At 51.5% G+C, this 20,512-nt stretch overlaps 1 protein-coding gene across 1 annotated transcript in view; it reads right to left on the reverse strand.

Annotated features, from left to right (window-relative positions):
- Window positions 1–1,306: 1,306 nt before the first annotated feature.
- NAT16 (N-acetyltransferase 16 (putative)) overlaps window positions 1,307–20,512 on the reverse strand; it is a 28,531-nt gene continuing 9,325 nt past the window's right edge. The window contains exons 2-4 of the mRNA XM_060779772.2: window positions 13,064–13,277; window positions 5,653–5,877; window positions 1,307–1,928 (exon numbers count right to left, since the gene is read on the reverse strand). Of these exons, the coding sequence (XP_060635755.2) occupies window positions 1,320–1,928; window positions 5,653–5,877; window positions 13,064–13,255 (1,026 nt within the window). The 5' untranslated portion in view covers window positions 13,256–13,277 and the 3' untranslated portion in view covers window positions 1,307–1,319. The remainder of the gene's footprint in view (window positions 1,929–5,652; window positions 5,878–13,063; window positions 13,278–20,512) is intronic.

Here is a 20,512-nt window from a genome sequence, read left to right on the forward strand (position 1 = left end):
TTGGATGACCATTGGGGGTCCCATCCAGTTCTAGGGAGGGGTCTGCCGGGGAAGGAAGGGGCATTGCTGGTGGGGAAGGGGGTAACCGGGGTCGGAGGCCTCGGGAGGGGTCTGAAACCGAGGCCTGAGGGTGTTCCTGGGGGAGGGGAGGGACCTCGCTGGGGGTCTCAAGGCCCTGGAAACCCCTCTTCTCCTCTCCAGGCTCTGAAAGTGCGGAAGCATCGGGGATGGGGGTCCCAGGGCCACCTTCTTCTTCTCCGTTGGACTGGGTTGCCTTTGGGGGTCCCTTCCAACTAGAGAGGGGTCTGCAGGGGGAAGGGAGGGGAGGGGTGGCTGGGGTCGGAGGCCTCGGAGACCCTTCTCCTCCTCTCTCTCTCTCTTCTCCGGGCTCTGAAAGTGCGGAAGCATTGGGGGAGGGGTGGGGGGCGGGTGGGGGCGCCGGGACCCCCTGCCTCCCCCTCAGACGAGGTCCTCCTCGAGGAGGAGCTGCTCGGCGTAGGCCTTGGCGGGCTCGAGGCCGAGGGCGGCGGTGTAGAAGGCGGCCAGGACTGGGTGGGTTTTGGGGGTCCCTTCCAGTTGTAGAGAGGGGTCTGCAGGGGGAAGGACAGGGAGGGGAGGGGGGTGGTCGGGGTCGGAGGCCTCGGAGACCCCTCTCCTCTCTCTCTCTCCCCCTCTCTCCCTCTCTTCTCCGGGTTCTGAAAGGTGTGGAAGCATAGGAGATGGGGATGGAGGGGTCCCAGAGCCACCTTCTTCTTCTCCGTTGGACTGGGTGGGTTTTGGGGGTCCCTTCGAACTATAGGGAGGGGTCTGCAGGGGGAAGGGGAGGGGAGGGAGCGGGGTCGGAGGCCTCGGAGACCCCTCCTCTCTCTCTCTTATCCAGCCTCTTAAAAGTGCGGAAGGGATGGGAATGGGGATGGAGGGGTCCCAGGGCCACCGTCTTCTCCTGGATGGCCTTTGGGGGTTTTGGGGGTCCCTTCCCACTCTAGGGAGGGGTCTGCAGGGGGAAGGAAGGGGGGGGTCGGAGGCCTCGGAGACCCCTCTTCTCCGGGCTCTGAAGGTGTGGAAGCATCGGGGATGGGGATGGGGGATCCCATTGCCACCTTCTTCTCCTGGATGGCCTTTGGGGGTTTTGGGGGTCCCTTCCCACTCTAGGGAGGGGTCTGCAGGGGGAAGGAAGGGGGGGTCGGAGGCCTCGGAGACCCCTCTTCTCTCCCTCTCTCCCTCTCTTCTCCGGGCTCTGAAAGTGCGGAAGCGTTTGGGGGATGGGGGACGGGGGGTGGGGTGGGGGGCACCTGGACCCCCCCCCCTCTCCCCCCCCCTCAGACGAGGTCCTCCTCGAGGAGGAGCTGCTCGGCGTAGGCCTTGGCGGGCTCGAGGCCGAGGGCGGCCCGGCAGAAGGCGGCGAGGTCGCGCCACCGGTCCGGGGGGAGGAAGAGCTGGCAGGCGACGTGTCGGGGGCCCAGGGCCGGCAGCTGGAGGCGGAGGTGGCGGAGCAGCTGGCCCTGGAGGAGCGGCGCGGGCCCGCGGCCGAAGGCGTCCACGTTGAGGTAGAGGCAGCCCCCGCCGCCGGACCCCGCCCCCGCCCCCCCCGCCCCCGCCTCGCCCAGCGGGACCGGGAAGGGTCGCGTGCTGAGCGAGGCCACCGAGGGGAGGTCGCGGCGGTCGACCATCCAGCGCAGCTCCTTCTTCCGCAGCAGCGCCAGGTTGCTCTCGCACGCCTTGAAGGGCTGCCAGTCCTGGATGATGGTCCCGCCCGGAAGCACCTCCCGCCGGAACCGCTCCGACAGCACCACCCCCGGCACCTCGCCCTCCGACAGCAGCTCCGCCGCCGGAGCCACCCCGCCCGACGACGACGCCGCCAGCGCCGCCTCCGCCGCCTCCAGACGGCCCAGCAGCTCCTGCGCCTCGAAGCGGACCAGAAGGATGCCCTGCGGGGGGGGGGGGGGGGCAGAAGGGGGTGGATGGGGAAGGGGAAGAGGAAGAAGTGGAGGAGGATGGGAGAGGGAGAAGGAAGAGGGGGAGGAAGGAGGAGAGAAGTAAGAGGAGAAGGAAGAAGTGGAAAAGAGGAAGAAGTGGAGGAGGAGGAGGAGGAGAGAAGGTGAAGGAGGGGAGGAGGAGGAAGAAAAAGAAAAGGAGGAGGAGGATGGGAAAGGAAGAGGAGAAGAAAGAGGAGGAAGGGGGAAAGAAGAGAAAGAGGAGGAGGAAGAGGAAGAAGGGGAGAGAAGAAAGAACAGGAGGAGGAAGAGAAAGAACAGGAGGAGGAAGAAGTAGAAAAGAGGAAGAAGTGGAGGAGGAAGAGGAAGAGGAAGAGGGGAAGGGAAGGAAGAAGAAAAGGAGGAGAGGATGGGAAAGGAAGAGAAAGAAGAGGAGGAAGAAGAGGGAGAGAAAAAGGAAGAAGTGGAGGAGAGGAGAGGAGGAGGGAGGGGCACAGAAAGAGGAAGAGGAAGAAGATGAAGAGAAAGAGGTGGTGAAAGAGGAGTACAGGAAGAAGAGGAAGAGGAGGAAGTGGAGAAGGAAGGGAGGTGGGAAAGGGGTGGAGGAGATGAAGAGGAAAGTATCAGTACCAGGGAGAGCAGGCCAGCCACCCAGCAAGACCCTTGCCCCGTCCGCCGTGCTTGACCCCCTCCCCTCCCACCCCCAGGAATGACAGGGACTCTCCACGGGAAGGGAAGTGAGGGGAGGGGGGTCATGGCCACTGCTGCCCTTGTGGCCTTTGCCTCTCCTGAGAGAGAGAGAGACCCCTTCTTCTTTACTCCTCTCCTCTAACTCATAGAATAATAGAATCCTAGAGTTGGAAGAGACCTCCTGGCCCATAATCCAGTCCAACCCCATTCTGCCAAGAAGCAGGAATATTGCATTCAAAGCACCCCTGACAGATGGCCATCCAGCCTCTGTTTAAAAGCTTCCAAAGAAGGAGCCTCCACCACACTCCCTTCGCCACTGCTGAACGGCTCTCACAGGAAGTTCCTCCTCATGTTCAGATGGAATCTCCTCTCTTGGAGTTTGAAGCCATGGCTCCATTGTGTCCTAGTCTCTCTCCAGGGAAGCAGAACACAAGCTTGCTCCCTCCTCCTCCTCCCTGTGGCTTCCCCTCACATATTTATACATGGCCCTGATCATATCTCCTCTCAGCCTTCTCTTCTTCAGGCTAAACATGCCCAGCTCCTTAAGCCGCTCCTCATAGGGCTTGTTCTCCAGACCTTTTATCATTTTAGTCGCTCTCCTCTGGACACATACCAGCTTGTCAATATCTCTCTTCAATTGTGGTGCCCAGAATTGGACACAACTCCTCCCTCACAAGTGACCAGAAGACCTTGCAGGAGACCAGGCCTCCCCCACCCACTGCCCCCACCTATTTGGCCCTCCAACTCCAGAATTCCTGACCAATGCTCAAGCTGGCAATGGGGGCTTCTGGGAGATGGAGTCCAAACAGCCGGAAGCCATGCCACAGCCCTGGGCTTGACCTTCCTCGGGGGCGTTGGTCCTCTCAGGCCCACCTCACCCAGGGCTCTCCCTTCCGACCCCTCTCTGAGCCGCTCCTAATCTCAGGCATCCTTCCTCACCCCGAGAACCAAGGCTGCCTCTCCTCTCCTCATTGGCTACCTAGGATGGAGGCCTCCCCTGCAGATGCCAAGGCAAAGCCACCACTGAACGTGGGAGTGGATGCCCTGCCTTGCCGGCCGTGCATGTTTTGGGGCTCAGGGAAGCAGAGGCGGGCTTGGTCTGCTACTTTGCTGGAGGAATCATATAAAACATAGAATCCTAGAGTGGGAAGAGACCTCCTGGGCCATCATCATCCAGTCCAACCCCATTCTGCCAAGAAGCAGGAATATTGCATTCAAAGCGCCCCTGACAGATGGCCATCCAACCTCTGTTTAAAAGCTTCCAAAGAAGGAGCCTCCACCACACTCCAGGGCAGAGAGTTCCACTGCTGAACATAGAATCATAGAATCCTAGAGTTGGAAGAGACCTCCTGGGCCATCATCCAGTCCACACCCATTCTGCCAAGAAACAGGAATATTGCATTCAAAGCGCCCCTGACAGATGGCCATCCAGCCTCTGCTTAAAAGCTTCCAAAGAAGGAGCCTCCACCACACTCCCTCCAGGGCAGAGAGTTCCACTGCTGAACGGCTCTCACAGTCAGGAAGTTCTTCCTCATGTTCAGGTGGAATCTCCTCTCTTGGAGTTTGAAGCCATTGTTCCCTTGCGTCCTAGTCTCCAAGGAAGCAGAAAACAAGCTTGCTCCCTCCTCCTCCCTGTGGCTTCCTCTCACATATTTATACATGGCCCTCATCTTGTCTCCTCTCAGCCTTCTCTTCTTCAAGCTAAACATGCCCAGCTCCTTAAACCGCTCCTCATAGGACTTGTTCTCCAGACCCTTTATCATTTGAGTCGCCCTCCTCTGGACACATTCCAGCTTAGAGTCAATATCTCTCTTGAATTGTGGTGCCCAGAATTGGACACAGTATTCCAGGGAAGGCTCATTCCCAAGCGTTCTGGTTGCCATCCTTTTCCCCGAAAGGGCCAACACGGCCTCCCTGAAGGAACCAGAGCAGTTCCTGCCAATGGCCACTCCACCCTTTCCCAGAACCAGGATGCCATGAAATCTGACGCTGCTTCCTGGCATCTCTGGATGATGTGATGCCACAGACCGTAACCAGCCTGACCGAAATGGGCTGGCGTTCTTCCTAAGGTAGAGCCAGCAGGCCTTGTTTCCTGGAAACTGAGAGGCCTCAAGGGAGCCGTGGGTTGAATGGCAGGAAAGGAGATTCCATTGAACTTGAGGAAGAGTTTCCTGACTGGAAGGAAAGCTGTTCAACAGGGGAACTCCCTACCTCACAGTCCAGTGGAATCTCCTTCTTTGGAGGCTTTGAAACAGAAGCTGGATGGTCTTCTGTCAGGGGTGCTTGGATTGTGCTTTTCCTGCATGGCAGGAAGAAGAGGGTTGGATTGGATGGCCTTTGAGGGTCTCTTCCAACCCTCAGATTCTTTGGATCTATTATTATTGTTGTTATGATGAAGCAGGGGCTGGATGGCCATTTGTGAGGAGAGCTTTGATTGTGCTGTTCCTTTATGGCAGAAGGGTGTCGGGACTGAATGGACTCTGGGGTCCCCCTACTTCTTGGACTCCTGCTTCCTTCCTCCCCGCATGGGTGGGGCGACTGGGTGGCCTTTGGGGGCCCCTTCCAACCCAAGGGTTTTTAAAATCTCTTTTTGCCGTTATTATGGGGCTGGGTGGCCATCTGTGGGGAGGACTTTTTTGTGCTTTTCCATGATGGCAGTATGAAGGGGTTTGGGGTGCCTCCCCCCCCCCCAGGGGGCCCCCGCCCAGCCCTCCCCCTGCTCGGACCTGCTTGGCATGAGGAAGAATTTCCTGACTGTAAGGAAACCTGTTTAACAGGGGAACTCCCTGCCTCATAGTCCAGTGGAATCTCCTTTGAAGGCTTGATGACCATCTATCAGGGGTGCTTTGATTGTGCTTTTCCTAAATGGCAGGAAGATGGGGGTTAGACTGGATGGCCTTTGGGGGACCCTTCCAACTTTAAATCGCTTATGATGCTGCAGAGGCTGCGTGGCCATCTGTGAGGAGGGCTCTGATGGCAGGAAGAAGGGGTTTGGGGGGCCGCACCCCACCCTCCCCAACCCGCTCACCTGCTTGGCGATGACGCGGTACTTCTTGAGGTCCTTGGGTCCGAGCTGGTCGTCGCGGGTGAGGCGTGAGACCTTGACCCCCGGGTGCTGCTCCTTGACCATCTGGGCGCAGAAGCGCTGCAGGACCCCCGCCACGCCCCGCCCCCGCTCCCAGGGGGCCACGCGCAGACCCTCCACCAGCGCCGTCTCCCCCGAGTCGATGACGTACACGGACTGGAGCCCGATCTGTGGGGAGGGGGTTAAGGGGGGGGGGTCAAGGGGAGAAAGAGAGAGAGAGAGAGAGGTCAAGGCTGGTCGGGCGGAGAGGCGCCTGCCATTCATGGGAAAGGAAAAGGTGGCGTTAATCAAACCAAGCTGGGGGGGGGGGGGGCAGGGGAGGGGGCGTTGGGTTGCGGGGGGGGGGCAGGAAGGGCACATCATGAAGCGTCAATCACAACATATTTCAGAGAGAGAGAGAGAGAGAGAGAGAGAGAGAGGGCAAAGGCAGCAGCAACAGCAGCAGCAACGGCGGCAACTTAAGAGAGAAGAGAAGATTAGAGAAGAGAAGAGAAGAGAGGGAGTGAGAAAGCGTCATACTAGTACCATTCGGAGGGGGCCCTTTATTGCTACGGGGCGGGCGGGCGGGGGTCTCAAGAGACACAAAGAGGGAGGAGAGAGGAGCTAGTGGGGCCGCGGGTGGGCGGGCGAGTGGGTGGGTGGGCGAGTGGGCCTCCGTCCGCCGCCGGTCCTCCTCCGAGGAGCCCTCCACTTCCTGGGCCTCGGCCGGGCCTCCGCCGCCCCCTCACACCTACGTGAATAAAACCCAGGTGAAATCATCCGGTTTGGAGACCCTTCCAAAAGAGAGAGAGAGAGAGACAGAAAGAGAGAGAGAGAGAGAGAGAGAGAAGTCCAGGGGGAAGCTGTCCACAAAGAACCCAAGAGGTCAGTTGAAAGAGGCAACGCTGCACCGGAAGTGGGTGTGTGTGTGTGTGTGTGTGAAGTGTGTGTGGGGAGTCCCTTTGGTTGGGCAAAGGTCATCAAGCCAACCCACTCATCACCAGAGCAAGTGAGGGATTTGTTTGCCCGAAAGTGGGGAGGGGTCTGCCTAGACATCTTTATTTATTTGTTTGTTTGTTTATGTACAATATTTCTCTTCCGCCCTTCTCCTCACCCCGCAGGGGACTCAGGGCGGATCACAGTGTGTACATATATGGCAAACATTCAATGCCAATTTTTGACATACAAACATATACAGACATACACAGAGGCTATATCACTTTTTCCGGCCACCAGGGGAGCTGTCGCTTTCCTCGTCCATCTGCGACCTTCCGCATTCCCCGCATGCTTCCCCGCTGGAATGCTTTGCTGGAGTCTTCTTTATGGCCTCATAAATCATTTAATTTAGCCTCCCCACACTTTAAGGTGGTACCTAATTTTCCTACTTGACAGATGCAACTGTCTTTTGGGTTGCAAAGGTCGACAACAGGCTACACACAATTGGTTGGAAACTCACTCCAACCCGGGCTGGCTTCGAACTCCACAATCCCGGTTCTTTGACCTCTTTGGTGGGGTTATTATTATTATTATTATTATTATCATCATCATTATTATTATTGAGGGGTTTATGTGCCCGAAAGTGGGGAGGGGTCTGCTTAAGCTCTTCTCCTGTGTCTTTGTATGTCATAGGTAAAGGTAAAGATCTTTGACATCTTTGGTGGGGTTATTATTATCATCATCATCATCATCATTATTATTGTGGGAGTTGAAGTCCAAAACACCTGGAGGGCCAAAGATTGTCCTTGGCTGGACTCGATGGTCCATTCAATCGCTTCCAACTCTATATTAATATCATTATTATTGGGTTGTTATAGGTTTTTTCAGGCTATATGGCCATGTTCTAAAGGCAAAAACCCCCCAAAAACCTACAACAACCCAGTGATTCCAGTCATGAAAGCCTTTGACAGTACATCATTATTATTATTCAAAGGATGGATTCACAGCAGCCTAGTATTATTATTATTATTATTATTATTATTATTATTATTATTTCACAGCAGCCTATGATGATTATTATTGGTTTGTTTGGTTTTTTTTTGTCATGAGAAACTGCAAGTCACTTCTGGTGTGAGAGAATTGGCCGCCTGCAAGGATGCAATATTCCTGCTTCTTGGCAGAATGGGGTTGGACTGGATGGCCCATGAGGTCTCTTCCAACTCTTTGATTCTATGATTCTATGACTTTGCCCAGGAGACACCCAGATGTTTTTTGATGTTTTTACCATCTCTGTGGGAGGCTTCTCTCATGTCTCTGCATGAGGAGCTGGAGCTGACAGAAGGAGCTCATCCACGCTCTCCCCGGATTCAAACCTGCAACCTGTCAGTCTTCAGTCCTGCCGGCACAAGGGTTTAACCCACTGCGCCACCGGGGACTCCTATTGGGTTGTTGTGAGTTTTTTGGGCTGTATGGTCAATGAGGGCGTGGGCTGGTCCAGGAGGTCATGAAGAGTCAGAAGCGACTGAACAAATAAACAACAACAACCTGGCCAGTGTGTCCCAGTCACATTCTCTCCTGCATCTGTGGCTGGCATCTTCAGAGGTTTGCTCAGAGGTCTGTCGGAAATGAGGCAAGTGGGGTGTGTAGATAGATATCTGTATTCCATGACATACAAAAGGGCCCCCTGGTGGCGCAGCGGGTTAAACCACTGAGCTGCTGAACTTGCTGACCGAAAGGCTGGCAGTTCAAATCTGAGGAACAGAGTGAGCTCCTGCTTCTGCCAGCCTAGGAGTTGGAAAACATGCAAATGTGAGTAGATCAATAGGTACCACTTCTGCCAGTGGCCACATGACCTTGGAGGTGTCTACGGGCAACGCCAGCTCTTCAGCTTAGAGGAGACATGATAGCCATGTATAAATATGTGAGAGGAAGCCACAGGGAGGAGGAGGAGGGAGCAAGCTTCCTTTCTGCTTCCCTGGAGACTAGGACGCAATGGAACAATGGCTTCAAACTCCAAGAGAGGAGATTCCACCTGAACATGGGGAAGAACTTCCTGACTGTGAGAGCCGTTCAGCAGTGGAACTCTCTGCCCCGGAGGGAGCATGGTGGAGGCTCCTTCTTTGGAAGCTTTGAAGCAGAGGCTGGATGGCCATCTGTTTGAATGCAATATTCCTGCTTCTTGGCAGCATGGGGGTGGACTGGATGGCCCAGGAGGTCTCTTCCAACTCTAGGATTCTATGGTTCTATGATTCTAAATGGAGATGAGCACCACCACGCAGAGTCAGACCCGAGTCGACTAGACTTAATGTCAAGGGGAAACCTTTACCTTTACCTATGACGTACAAAGACACAGGAGAAGAGCTATATTCTGAAAATGAACATTTAGAGATAAACTGTCAATTAAGTATGATTACTGAAAACCCAGGGTGGGGGAAAGACCCCTTGTCTGTTTGGAGCCAAGTGTAAATGTTCATAGAATCATAGAATCATGTTGCAATTGGCAAGCTTGATTAGCATTGGGTATTTGAACATTGACTGTTTATTATGCTACTGTTTTAATTGTTTTCAACTGTTTTATGATGCTTTTGAGCATTGAATTTTGCTATTGTTAACTGCTCTGAGTCACCCGAGGGCTGAGAAGAGCGGTATACAAATATAGTAAGTAAGTAAATAAATAAATTGAGTAGCCACGAAGCTGCAAAGTCAATCAGTGTTGTTGCCTGGAGGCATCCTTTGTTGTATTGCTGCTGTTGTTGTTTGTTCAGTGCATCAGGTTTGCGGGATTGCCCTCCTGGCTCAGCCCACAAAGGGTGACCTGAGCAAGTATCAACCCAGGTGGGAAGTGTTGACTCCCCCCAATAAGGGACACGGGGAATCTGCACATACATGACACCATCCTGGTGAACGTGAGTGCCAAGAGTATTTCTCTTCTAGGTTCTTCTGGGTTTTTTCAGGCTATAGGGCCATGTTCTAGAGGCATTTCTCCTGACGTTTCACCTGCATCTATGGCAAGCATCCTCAGAGGTAGTGAGGTCTGTTGGAATTAGGACAATGGGTTTATATATCTGTGGAATGGCTGGGGTGGGGCAAGGAGCTCTTCCCTGCTGCAGTTAGGTGGGAATGTTTCAGCTGATCACCTTCATTAGCATTTGAAGGCCTGCCTGAGCCTGGGAAAATCTCTTGCTGGGAGGTGTTAATCTGTGCCTGGTTGTTTCCTCTCTGTTGTTTTGCTGTTGTAATTTTAGAGTTTTTTAATACTGGGAGCCAGATTTTGTCTTCTGATTGGGAGGACTCAGACATGCTCCACTTTGGCCCAGACTTTGCCCCAAGTGGGATGGGGGTTGAAAGGCTTTGGGATCAAGACCAGCCCCCATTTGGCCAGGAGGGGCCACCCAACTCCAATGTCAGCGTTCCCCACTCAGGTGCAACAGGGTCACCCATTCGCTTCCACAGAGCCCCCAAATTGCCCCCACCTCCCCATTAGATACCAGAAAAGAATGGAAGAGAGGGCTAGGGGTGGGCAGATTGTTAAGCCCCCCTCCAATTGCCCCCACTTGTTAGTGGGGCACAGCTCAAAGGGGAGCTCGTCCCACCCAAACTCCCTTAGGGATGCTGCTGTGGAGCGATGGGGCAAAGTGGAGTCCTTTCTTCACCACAGCATTGCTGGGTCTGCAGGTGCTTTGCTTTCCTCTGAAGCAGAACCAAATGGAGCACTTTGCTTCCCAAGGCTTGGCTCTGCATCTAGAGTGGGTGGGTGGTTGAATGCAGCCCCTCCCCAGCTGCTTTTCAATGCTCCTAGGAAGGTTCTAGACCCCTGAAGAACATCCCACTGTTTGCATGAGGCTCTCCTGGGGCTCCTGTACTTCCCAAAGAGCTCTTGAAGGACAGAAGATGGCTGCTGTGGCCTCCTGGGCTTGAACGTTGCCGATGCACACCCACCTTTCCTCAAAGCCCCAGGACTTTAACGAGGAAACATGATGTGGGCTTTGAGGTTCAGCAGGAGAGCACCGCAACTGCCTCTCAGCTTGCTTCCTGAGCAATAAATACTGGCTTCGAAAGGGTTTGGGGGAGCCCTCTTTTCCCACAGATCCTGATTCAATAGCAAGAGTCTCTGCTGCTTCTGGGACTCTACGGGAGCCCCTCTTTAGCCAGGCACAAGGGGGCGGCCCTCCTCATCTGGGGGGCCAAAGCTCCCCAAGGAGAGAAAACGTGACCTGAGCATTCCCAATTGGTTGCTTCCCCCATTCTGCTCAGGCTGCACCTTCCAAAGTGCAGGCAATTACAAGCAGCCCCCAGCTCACGAACAAGGTACGTCCCTTGTTTACCTTCTTAAGTCGAAGGTAAGTCAGAACAGGTACATTTTTAAAGTGTAACACACACACACACATATATAAAGGTAAAGGTTGTCCCCTGACATTAAGTCCAGTCATGTCTGACTCGGGGTGTGGTGCTCATCTCCACTTCTAAGCCGAAGAGCGGGCGTTGTCCGTAGACACCTTCCAAGGTCATGTGGCCGGCATGACTGCATGGAGCGCCGTTACCTTCCTGTCGGAGCGGTACCTATTGATCTACTCACATTTGCATGTTTTCGAACTGCTAGGTTGGCAGAAGCTAGGGCTGACAGCGGAAGCTCACGCCGCTCCCCGGAATCGAACCTGCGACCTTTCGATCAACAAGCTCAGCAGCTCAGGGCTTTAATCCACTGCGCCGCCACCGGGGGCTCCATATATATATATACATATAGGTTTTGCATTGCACAGGGAAGGGTTAATTTGCTTTGCTACCTGTGCAAGATTCCACCTCACTCTCTGTTCCTTGATAATTGGATTTTGAGAAACATGGCTTGTGATGAAAATAAGGATTGGGGAGAAAGCTTGAGTAGAGGCTCCTTTTCCCCATTATCATAACTCTTCCAGGAGTGGATTTCCCTTCCTTCCAAGAGAGAGATTCCTATATTATCCGAGCACGATTCAAAGTGCTGGTGTTGACCTATAAAGCTCTAAACGACTCCGGCCCAATTTACCTGTCTGAACAGATTCTCCCCTATGAACCATCAAGGTTGTTAAGATCTTCTAGAGGGGTCCTACTCTCGGTCCCACCGCTTTCGCAATCGCAATTGGTGGGGACGAGGGACAGGGCCTTCTCGGTGGTGGCCCCTCGACTCTGGAAGTCTCTCCCACTGGAGATCAGAACTGCCCCCTCCATTCTGTCGTTCAGAAAACGGGTGAAAACCTGGCTATGGGGTTTGGCTTTCGACGAGTGAATCAATATTTTTGTGATCGGAGAGATGACGATGAATGATGGACAACAAATTCACTATGACGATTGACCATTGTTATTAGGTGATTGCATTTTTCTGTTATAACGTTTTAATTGAATATGTTATATGATGTTTTTAATGATTGTTTTGTGATTTTATTGTTGGAAACTGGCCCGAGTCCCCCGATACAGGGGAGAAGACCGGTATACAAAATTGCTAAATAAATAAATAAATAATCAAGCTAGCTAATTGCAATGTTCACACTTGCTTCAAACAGACAAGAGTTCATCCCCCCCTCCCCATTATTCCACAGGTATATATGCACTCCACTTGCCTCACTGCCAACAGAACCTCTAAGGATGCCATTAGCCACAGATGAAGGCGAAATGTCAGGAGAGAAGCTTGCAAAGTCAATTGGTGAGGGTCTCTGCATAGAGGTAGCCTGCCTTCTCTTGCCTGGAGGAATAATGGAATAATGTCCAGGGTGGGAGGAAGAACCCTTGTCCGTTGGAAGCAAGTCTGAATGCTGCAAGTGGCAAGCTTGATTACCATTGAATACGCATGAAGTTTGCAAAGTCAATCAGTGAGGGTCCCTGCATACAGGTAGCCTGGCTGTTGTTGCCTGGAGGCATCGTCAGAGGTTTATTCAGGGGTCTGTGGGAATGCATTCCAGTGGTGTGTGTGTGTGTGTGTGTGTGTGTATCGGTGGGATATCCAGAGTGGGAGGAAGAACTCTTATCTGGATGCACCCAGGCAGCAACAGCCAGGCTTTGCTGCTGCAAAGCCCACTCAATTGGTAATCAAGCTAGCTAACTGCAATGTTCACACTTGCCTCAAAGAGACAAGAGTTCTTTCTCCCACCCTGGACATTATTCCACAGGTATATATGCACTCCACTTGCCTCACTGCCAACAGAAGGATGCCATTAGCCACAGATGCAGGCGAAACATCATGAGAGAATGCTGCTGGAGCATGGCTATACATCCCAAAAAACTGTCAGCAATGCAATATTTTGGAAGTGGGTGAGATGCCCTTCTTCCCTAGACCCTTCTCTGGACTGCCCTATAGGAAAGCCTCCCTCCAGCAGTGGCCCCTCTTTCCCCCCAGCCCCACAGCAGCCTCCCCCTCCTCCTCCTTGGGGTCTCCCCATTTGGAGGCATCACCCAGCAGGGTCCTCACCACGGCTCCGTTCTTCTTGGCCACCACGACGGTGCGGTTGGGCTCCCGGATCCAGGTGTGGTAACGGCTGGGCAGGTAGTCCAGTCCGCCGTAGATGCCCTTGGACATGGCCAGGACCTCCTCGAACTCGGCCTCCGTGGCCACGGAGAACTCCAGCGGAGAGTCGGCTGAGCTGGGGCTCTCCAGCTTCATGGCTGCGCAGGGCTCAGAGCAGCTGCAGGGAGACAAACGGAGTGAAAACCACCAGGAGGGGGAAAGGGGCGGGTGGGGGGGTCCTACCGTCCAGAGACCCTAAAACAAGTCAGTGAGAAAGAAGAAGGAATGGCAAAATGGGGCGGCAGGAGGCAGCAGAGGGAGATCGCTGAGTTCAACAGTGGAACTCTCTGCCTCAGAGTCTGATGGAGGCTCCTTCCTTGGAGGCTTTTTAGCAGAGGCTGGGATGCCCATCTGTCGGGAGGGATTTGATTGTGCTTTCCCACGTAATAGCAGAAAGGGATTGGACTAGATGATCCATGCGGTCTCTTCCACATCTTATAAATACTATGCAGAAGCTGGGATGGCCATCTGTTGGGAGGGATTTGATTGTGCTTTCCCACATAATAGCAGAAAGGGATTGGACTAGATGATCCATGCGGTCTCTCCCAACTCTTATAAATACTATGCAGAAGCTGGGATGGCCATCTGTCGGGAGGGATTTGATTGTGCTTTTCCTGTTAGGAAAAGCTGTTAGGAGTTGTGGGAGTTGGAGTCCAAATTACCTAGAGGGCTGTAGTTTGCCCATGCCTGGACTACATAGTCCATGTGGCCTATTCCAACTTCTCCTTCTCCTCCTCCTTCTTCTTCTTATTCAAAAGGTAAGGTAGGTAATCTGTCAGGGGTGCTTTGATTGTGATTTTCTTGCCTGGCAGAATGAGGTTGGACTAGATACCCTCTGGAGACCTCTTCCAACTCTTCTATGGTTATGATTATGATCATTCAAAGGCTGCATGGCCATCTGTCAGAGGTGCTTTGGTTGTGCTTTTCCTACATAATGGCAAAAGGGTGTTGGACTAGACATGGGAAAACTTCAGCTCTCCCTTCAGGTGTGTCGGACTCCAACTCCAGCAATTCCTAACAAGCAGTAAATGGCCAAAGTTTGCCCATCACTTCCAACTCTATTATTATTATCATTATCATTACTATTCAGAGGCTGAATGGCTATCTGTCAGGGGTGCTTTGGTTGTGCTTTCCCTGCATAATGGCAGAATAGGGTTGGACTAGATGCCCTCTAGGGGTCTCTTCCAACTCTTATTATTTTGTGATTCTGTGAGTGTTGTTGTTGTTATCATTGCTATTCAGAGGCTGAATGGCTTTCTGTCAGGGGTGCTTTGGTTGTGCTTTCCCTGCATAATAGCAGAATAGAGTTGGACTAGATTCCCTCTGGGGGTCTCTTCCAACTCTTATTATTCTGTGAGTGTTGTTGTTATTATTATTATTACTACTACTATTCAGAGGCTGAATGGCTATCTGTCAGGGGTGCTTTGGTTGTACTTTCCCTGCATAATAGCAGAATAGGGTTGGGCTAGATGCTCTCTAGGGATCTCTTCCAACTCTTATTATTCTGGGATTCTGTGACTGTTATTATTATTATTATTATTATTATTATTACTACTACTACTACTACTACTACTACTATTCAGAGGCTGAATGGCTATCTGTCAGGGGTGCTTTGGTTGTGCTTTCCCTGCATAATGGCAGAATAGGGTTGGACTAGATGCCCTCTAGGGGTCTCTCCCAACTCTTATTATTTTGTGATTCTGTGAGTGTTGTTGTTGTTGTTGTTGTTATCATTACTATTCAGAGGCTGAATGGCTTTCTGTCAGGGGTGCTTTGGTTGTGCTTTCCCTGCATAATAGCAGAATAGAGTTGGACTAGATTCCCTCTGGGGGTCTCTTCCAACTCTTATTATTCTGTGAGTGTTGTTGTTATTATTATTATTACTACTACTATTCAGAGGCTGAATGGCTATCTGTCAGGGGTGCTTTGGTTGTACTTTCCCTGCATAATAGCAGAATAGGGTTGGGCTAGATGCTCTCTAGGGATCTCTTCCAACTCTTATTATTCTGGGATTCTGTGACTGTTATTATTATTATTATTATTATTATTATTACTACTACTACTACTACTACTACTACTATTCAGAGGCTGAATGGCTATCTGTCAGGGGTGCTTTGGTTGTGCTTTCCCTGCATAATGGCAGAATAGGGTTGGACTAGATGCCCTCTAGGGGTCTCTCCCAACTCTTATTATTTTGTGATTCTGTGAGTGTTGTTGTTGTTGTTGTTGTTATCATTACTATTCAGAGGCTGAATGGCTTTCTGTCAGGGGTGCTTTGGTTGTGCTTTCCCTGCATAATAGCAGAATAGAGTTGGACTAGATTCCCTCTGGGGGTCTCTTCCAACTCTTATTATTCTGTGAGTGTTGTTGTTGTTATTATTATTATTACTACTACTATTCAGAGGCTGAATGGCTATCTGTCAGGGGTGCTTTGGTTGTGCTTTCCCTGCATAATGGCAGAATAGGGTTGGACTAGATGCCCTCTAGGGGTCTCTCCCAACTCTTATTATTTTGTGATTCTGTGAGTGTTGTTGTTGTTGTTGTTGTTGTTATCATTACTATTCAGAGGCTGAATGGCTATCTGTCAGGGGTGCTTTGGTTGTGCTTTCCCTGCATAATAGCAGAATAGGGTTGGGCTAGATGCCCTCTAGGGGTCTCTTCCAACTCTTATTATTTTGTGATTCTGTGAGTGTTGTTGTTGTTGTTGTTGTTATCATTACTATTCAGAGGCTGAATGGCTATCTGTCAGGGGTGCTTTGGTTGTGCTTTCCCTGCATAATAGCAGAATAGGGTTGGGCTAGATGCTCTCTAGGGATATCTTCCAACTCTTGTGATTCTGTGAGTGTTGTTGTTGTTGTTGTTGTTGTTGTTATCATTACTATTCAGAGGCTGAATGGCTTATTATTATTACTACTACTACTACTACTACTACTACTATTCAGAGGCTGAATGGCTGTCAGGGGTGCTTTGGTTGTGCTTTCCCTGCATAATAGCAGAATAGGGTTGGGCTAGATGCTCTCTAGGGATATCTTCCAACTCTTGTGATTCTGTGAGTAGCAGGGCCTTGTTGGCAATTGCCCCTTGGCCTTGAAATTTCTTTTGAGGGCAAGAACTGGAAAGTTCAGGCTACACAGCACCAGGAAGATATTCTGAAAAAAAATTGTCGTTGTTGTTGTTGTGAATGGTCCCTGACTGCCTTGGTTCCAGCCATTGGATTCCTGGGATTTTTTCCAGGGTGTTATGATCTCCATCCAAGAGCGTTAAAAGAACCAGCCGAAGTGATCTCATTCATTCCTGGAGAAGAGAAGAAGCTCCAGCAGAAGACTTTGGGGGTGGGGGGGGGGGGGAGGGATGTCCCTCTCTCCACAAAGGGAACAAAAGAGGAACCGAACAATTGGTCAAATGTCCCCTCAGCCGGACATCTCTGCCAGGAAAGACTCTGGAGCAGATCATTAAACAAACACTTAGGACGAGATGCCGGACAAGGAAAGGCGGCGCTTGGTTCTGCAAAACAAGTCACGCCAGACTAACCTTGGCCCTTTTTTGCTGCGGATGGAGCAGATCTTTTCTTGTCTTGTCGAAGGCTTTCGTGGCCGGAATCACTGGGTTGTTGTAGGTTTTTCCGGGCTATAAGGCCATGTTCTAGAGGCATTTTCTCCTGACGTTTTGCCTGCATCTATGGCAAGCATCCTCAGGCCCCTTCCTTTTCCCCCTCAGCCGCTTAGATATAGAATCCTAGAATCAAAGAGTTGGAAGAGACCTCATGGGCCATCCAGTCCAACCCCATTCTGCCAAGAAGCAGGAATATTGCATTCAAACTACCCCTGGCAGATGGCCATCCAGCCCCTGTTAAAAAGCTTCCAAAGAAGGAGCCTCCACCACACTCTGGGGCAGAGAGTTCCACTGCTGAACGGCTCTCACAGTCAGGAAGTTCTTCCTCATGTTCAGGTGGAATCTCCTCTCTTGTAGTTTGAAGCCATTGTTCCCTTGCGTCCTAGTCTCCAGGGAAGAAGAAAGGAAGCTTGCTCCCTCCTCCCTGTGGCTTCCTCTCACATATTTATACATGGCTCTCATCATGTCTCCTCTCAGCCTTCTCTTCTTCAGGCTAAACATGCCCAGCTCCTTAGGCCGCTCCTCATAGGGCTTGTTCTCCAGACCCTTGATCTGCTCCCTCCTCCCTGTGGCTTCCTCTCACATATTTATACATGGCCCTTATCATATCTCCTCTCAGCCTTCTCTTCTTCAGGCTAAACATGCCCAGTTCCCTAAGCCGCTCCTCATAGGGCTTGTTCTCCAGACCTTTTATTATTTTAGTCGCCCTCCTCTGGACACATTCCAGCTTGTCAATATCTCTCTTGAATTGTGGTGCCCAGAATTGGACACGCTTAAGCAGCTGAGGGGAAAAAGGAAGGGGCCTGAGGATGCTTGCCATAGATGCAGGCAAAACGTCAGGAGAAAATGCCTCTAGAACATGGCCATATAGCCCGGAAAAACCTACAGCAACACAATGTTGTCTTTATTTCCCCTCAACCCCTTGTTTATTTTAACCCAGTTTCATCATTTGCATGGAGTCACAGAGGTCATTCCACCCAGTCTCTGTCAGATCTATAAACTCACATCTGCTTCCTGCACTAGGGCTTCAAGCTCATCTCATTTGTCTCCAAAACCTCTGTCCATTTGATTTACAGGCATCCAAGGCCTTACTTGTTGCAGTACTTTGTCCTTCTGCGAGTATTACGAGTGTCTTGCTTCTTCTCTCTCGGTTACTCCTTTGAGTTCACCTCCTGGCCTTCAGAGCTTGCTGTTGAACAGAGACTCAGTCCCATCCTGAAACGTCCTCCAAGGAGATTGGTCAGATCATAGAATTATAGAATCATAGAATCCTAGAGTTGGAAGAGACCTCCTGGGCCACCATCCAGCCCAACCCCATTCTGCCAAGAAGCAGGAATATTGCATTCAAATCACCCCCGGCAGATGGCCATCCAGCCCCTGTTTAAAAGCTTCCAAAGAAGGAGCCTCCACCACACTCCCTCTGGGGCAGAGAGTTCCACTGCTGAACAGCTCTCACAGTCAGGAAGTTCTTCCACATGTTCAGGTGGAATCTCCTTAAACTCTATTCCCTTCAAAGCACCCCTGACAGATGGCCATCCAGCCCCTGTTTCAAAGCTTCCAAAGAAGGAGCCTCCACCACACTCCCTCTGGGGCAGGGAGTTCCACTGCTGAACGGCTCTCACAGTCAGGAAGGTCCTCATGTCCAGGTGGAATCTCCTTTCTTGTAGTTTGAAGCCATTGTCCCATTGCGTCCTAGTCAACCCAGATCTTTTCTTCTTTTCTCTTCCTGGTGCCTAGTTACAAGCCCTATGAGGAGCGGCTTAAGGAGCTGGGCATGTTTAGCCTGAAGAAGAGAAGGCTGAGAGGAGACATGATAAGGGCCATGTATAAGTATGTGAGAGGAAGCCACAGGGAGGAGGGAGCAGATCAGGGGTCTGGAGAACAAGCCCTATGAGGAGCGGCTTAAGGAGCTGGGCATGTTTAGCCTGAAGAAGAGAAGGCTGAGAGGAGACATGATGAGGGCCATGTATAAGTATGTGAGAGGAAGCCACAGGGAGGAGGGAGCAGATCAGGGGTCTGGAGAACAAGCCCTATGAGGAGCGGCTTAAGGAGCTGGGCATGTTTAGCCTGAAGAAGAGAAGGCTGAGAGGAGACATGATGAGGGAAATGTATAAGTATGTGAGAGGAAGCCACAGGGAGGAGGGAGCAGATCAGGGGTCTGGAGAACAAGCCCTATGAGGAGCGGCTTAAGGAGCTGGGCATGTTTAGCCTGAAGAAGAGAAGGCTGAGAGGAGACATGATAAGGGCCATGTATAAGTATGTGAGAGGAAGCCACAGGGAGGAGGGAGCAGATCAGGGGTCTGGAGAACAAGCCCTATGAGGAGCGGCTTAAGGAGCTGGGCATGTTTAGCCTGAAGAAGAGAAGGCTGAGAGGAGACATGATAAGGGCCATGTATAAGTATGTGAGAGGAAGCCACAGGGAGGAGGGAGCAGATCAGGGGTCTGGAGAACAAGCCCTATGAGGAGCGGCTTAAGGAGCTGGGCATGTTTAGCCTGAAGAAGAGAAGGCTGAGGGGAGACATGATGAGGGCCATGTATAAATATGTGAGAGGAAGCCACAGGGAGAAGGAGGGAGCAAGCTTCCTTTCTGCTTCCCTGGAGACTAGGACGCAATGGAAGAATGGCTTCCAACTCCAAGAGAGGAGATTCCATCTGAACATGAGGAAGAACTTCCTGACTGTGAGAGCCATTCAGCAGTGGAACTCTCTGCCCCGGAATGTGGTGGAGGCTCCTTCTGTGGAAGCTTTTAAACAGAGGCTGGATGGCCATCTGTCAGGGGTGCTTTGAATGCAATATTCCTGCTTCTTGGCAGAATGGGGTTGGACTGAAGGATGGCCCAGGATGTCTCTTCCAACTCTTGGATTCTATGATTCTAGGATTATAGTGTGTTACATTCCGTTTTTGATCTCTCTTACCCTAACATCCATTGTTTACACTACTAAACATTTTGGAAAGTCTATGTTCCTTCTATATGATAAAGGGTTCAAACCTAATAGTCGTGGACGGAGCAGATCTTGATTTCAGGAAGGCCTTTGACCTGATCCATGACCTTCTGGCAAAGAAGCGAATGAAACTTGGGCTGGACAGTGACTGCAATGTCCCTGTGAGAGCCGTTCAGCAGTGGAACTCTCTGCCCTGGAGTGTGGTGGAGGCTCCTTCTTTGGAAGCATTTAAACAGAGGCTGGATGGCCATCTGTCAGGGGTGATTTGAATGCAACATTCCTGGTTCTTGGCAGAATGGGGTTGGACTTGAAGGTGGCCCAGGAGGTATCTTCCAACTCTTTGATTCTGTGATTCTATGATTCTAGGTGGATTGGGAACTGGTTAACTGGCTGAACCCAAAGCGTGCTGCTCAATGGCTCTAGTCAAGACATGGGCTAACTTGGGCCTTCGCTCCAGGTGTTTTTTGGACTTCAACTCCCACAATTCCTAACAGTCTAGCGGCTCTTGCAGTCCAAAACACTTAGAAGGATAGCCAAAGTTGCCCCATGCGTGATGTATATATACACACACATAAACCCAGCCTTTGTCAATGGTTTTCATGGCTGGAATATGTTCCAGCAGCATTCCCTCCTGACATTTCACCTGCATCTTCAGAAGTCTGTTGGAAATTAGACACGTGGAGTGCGTATATATCTGTGAAGTAATGTCCTGGGTGGGAGAAAGAACCCTTGTCTGTTTGAAGCAAGTCTGAATGTTGCAATTAGCCAGCTTGGTTAGCACTGCATAGCCTTGCAGTTG

The sequence above is a fragment of the Anolis sagrei genome, chromosome 6 (assembly GCF_037176765.1).
Source record: "Anolis sagrei isolate rAnoSag1 chromosome 6, rAnoSag1.mat, whole genome shotgun sequence".
Taxonomy (NCBI): Eukaryota; Metazoa; Chordata; class Lepidosauria; order Squamata; family Dactyloidae; genus Anolis; species Anolis sagrei.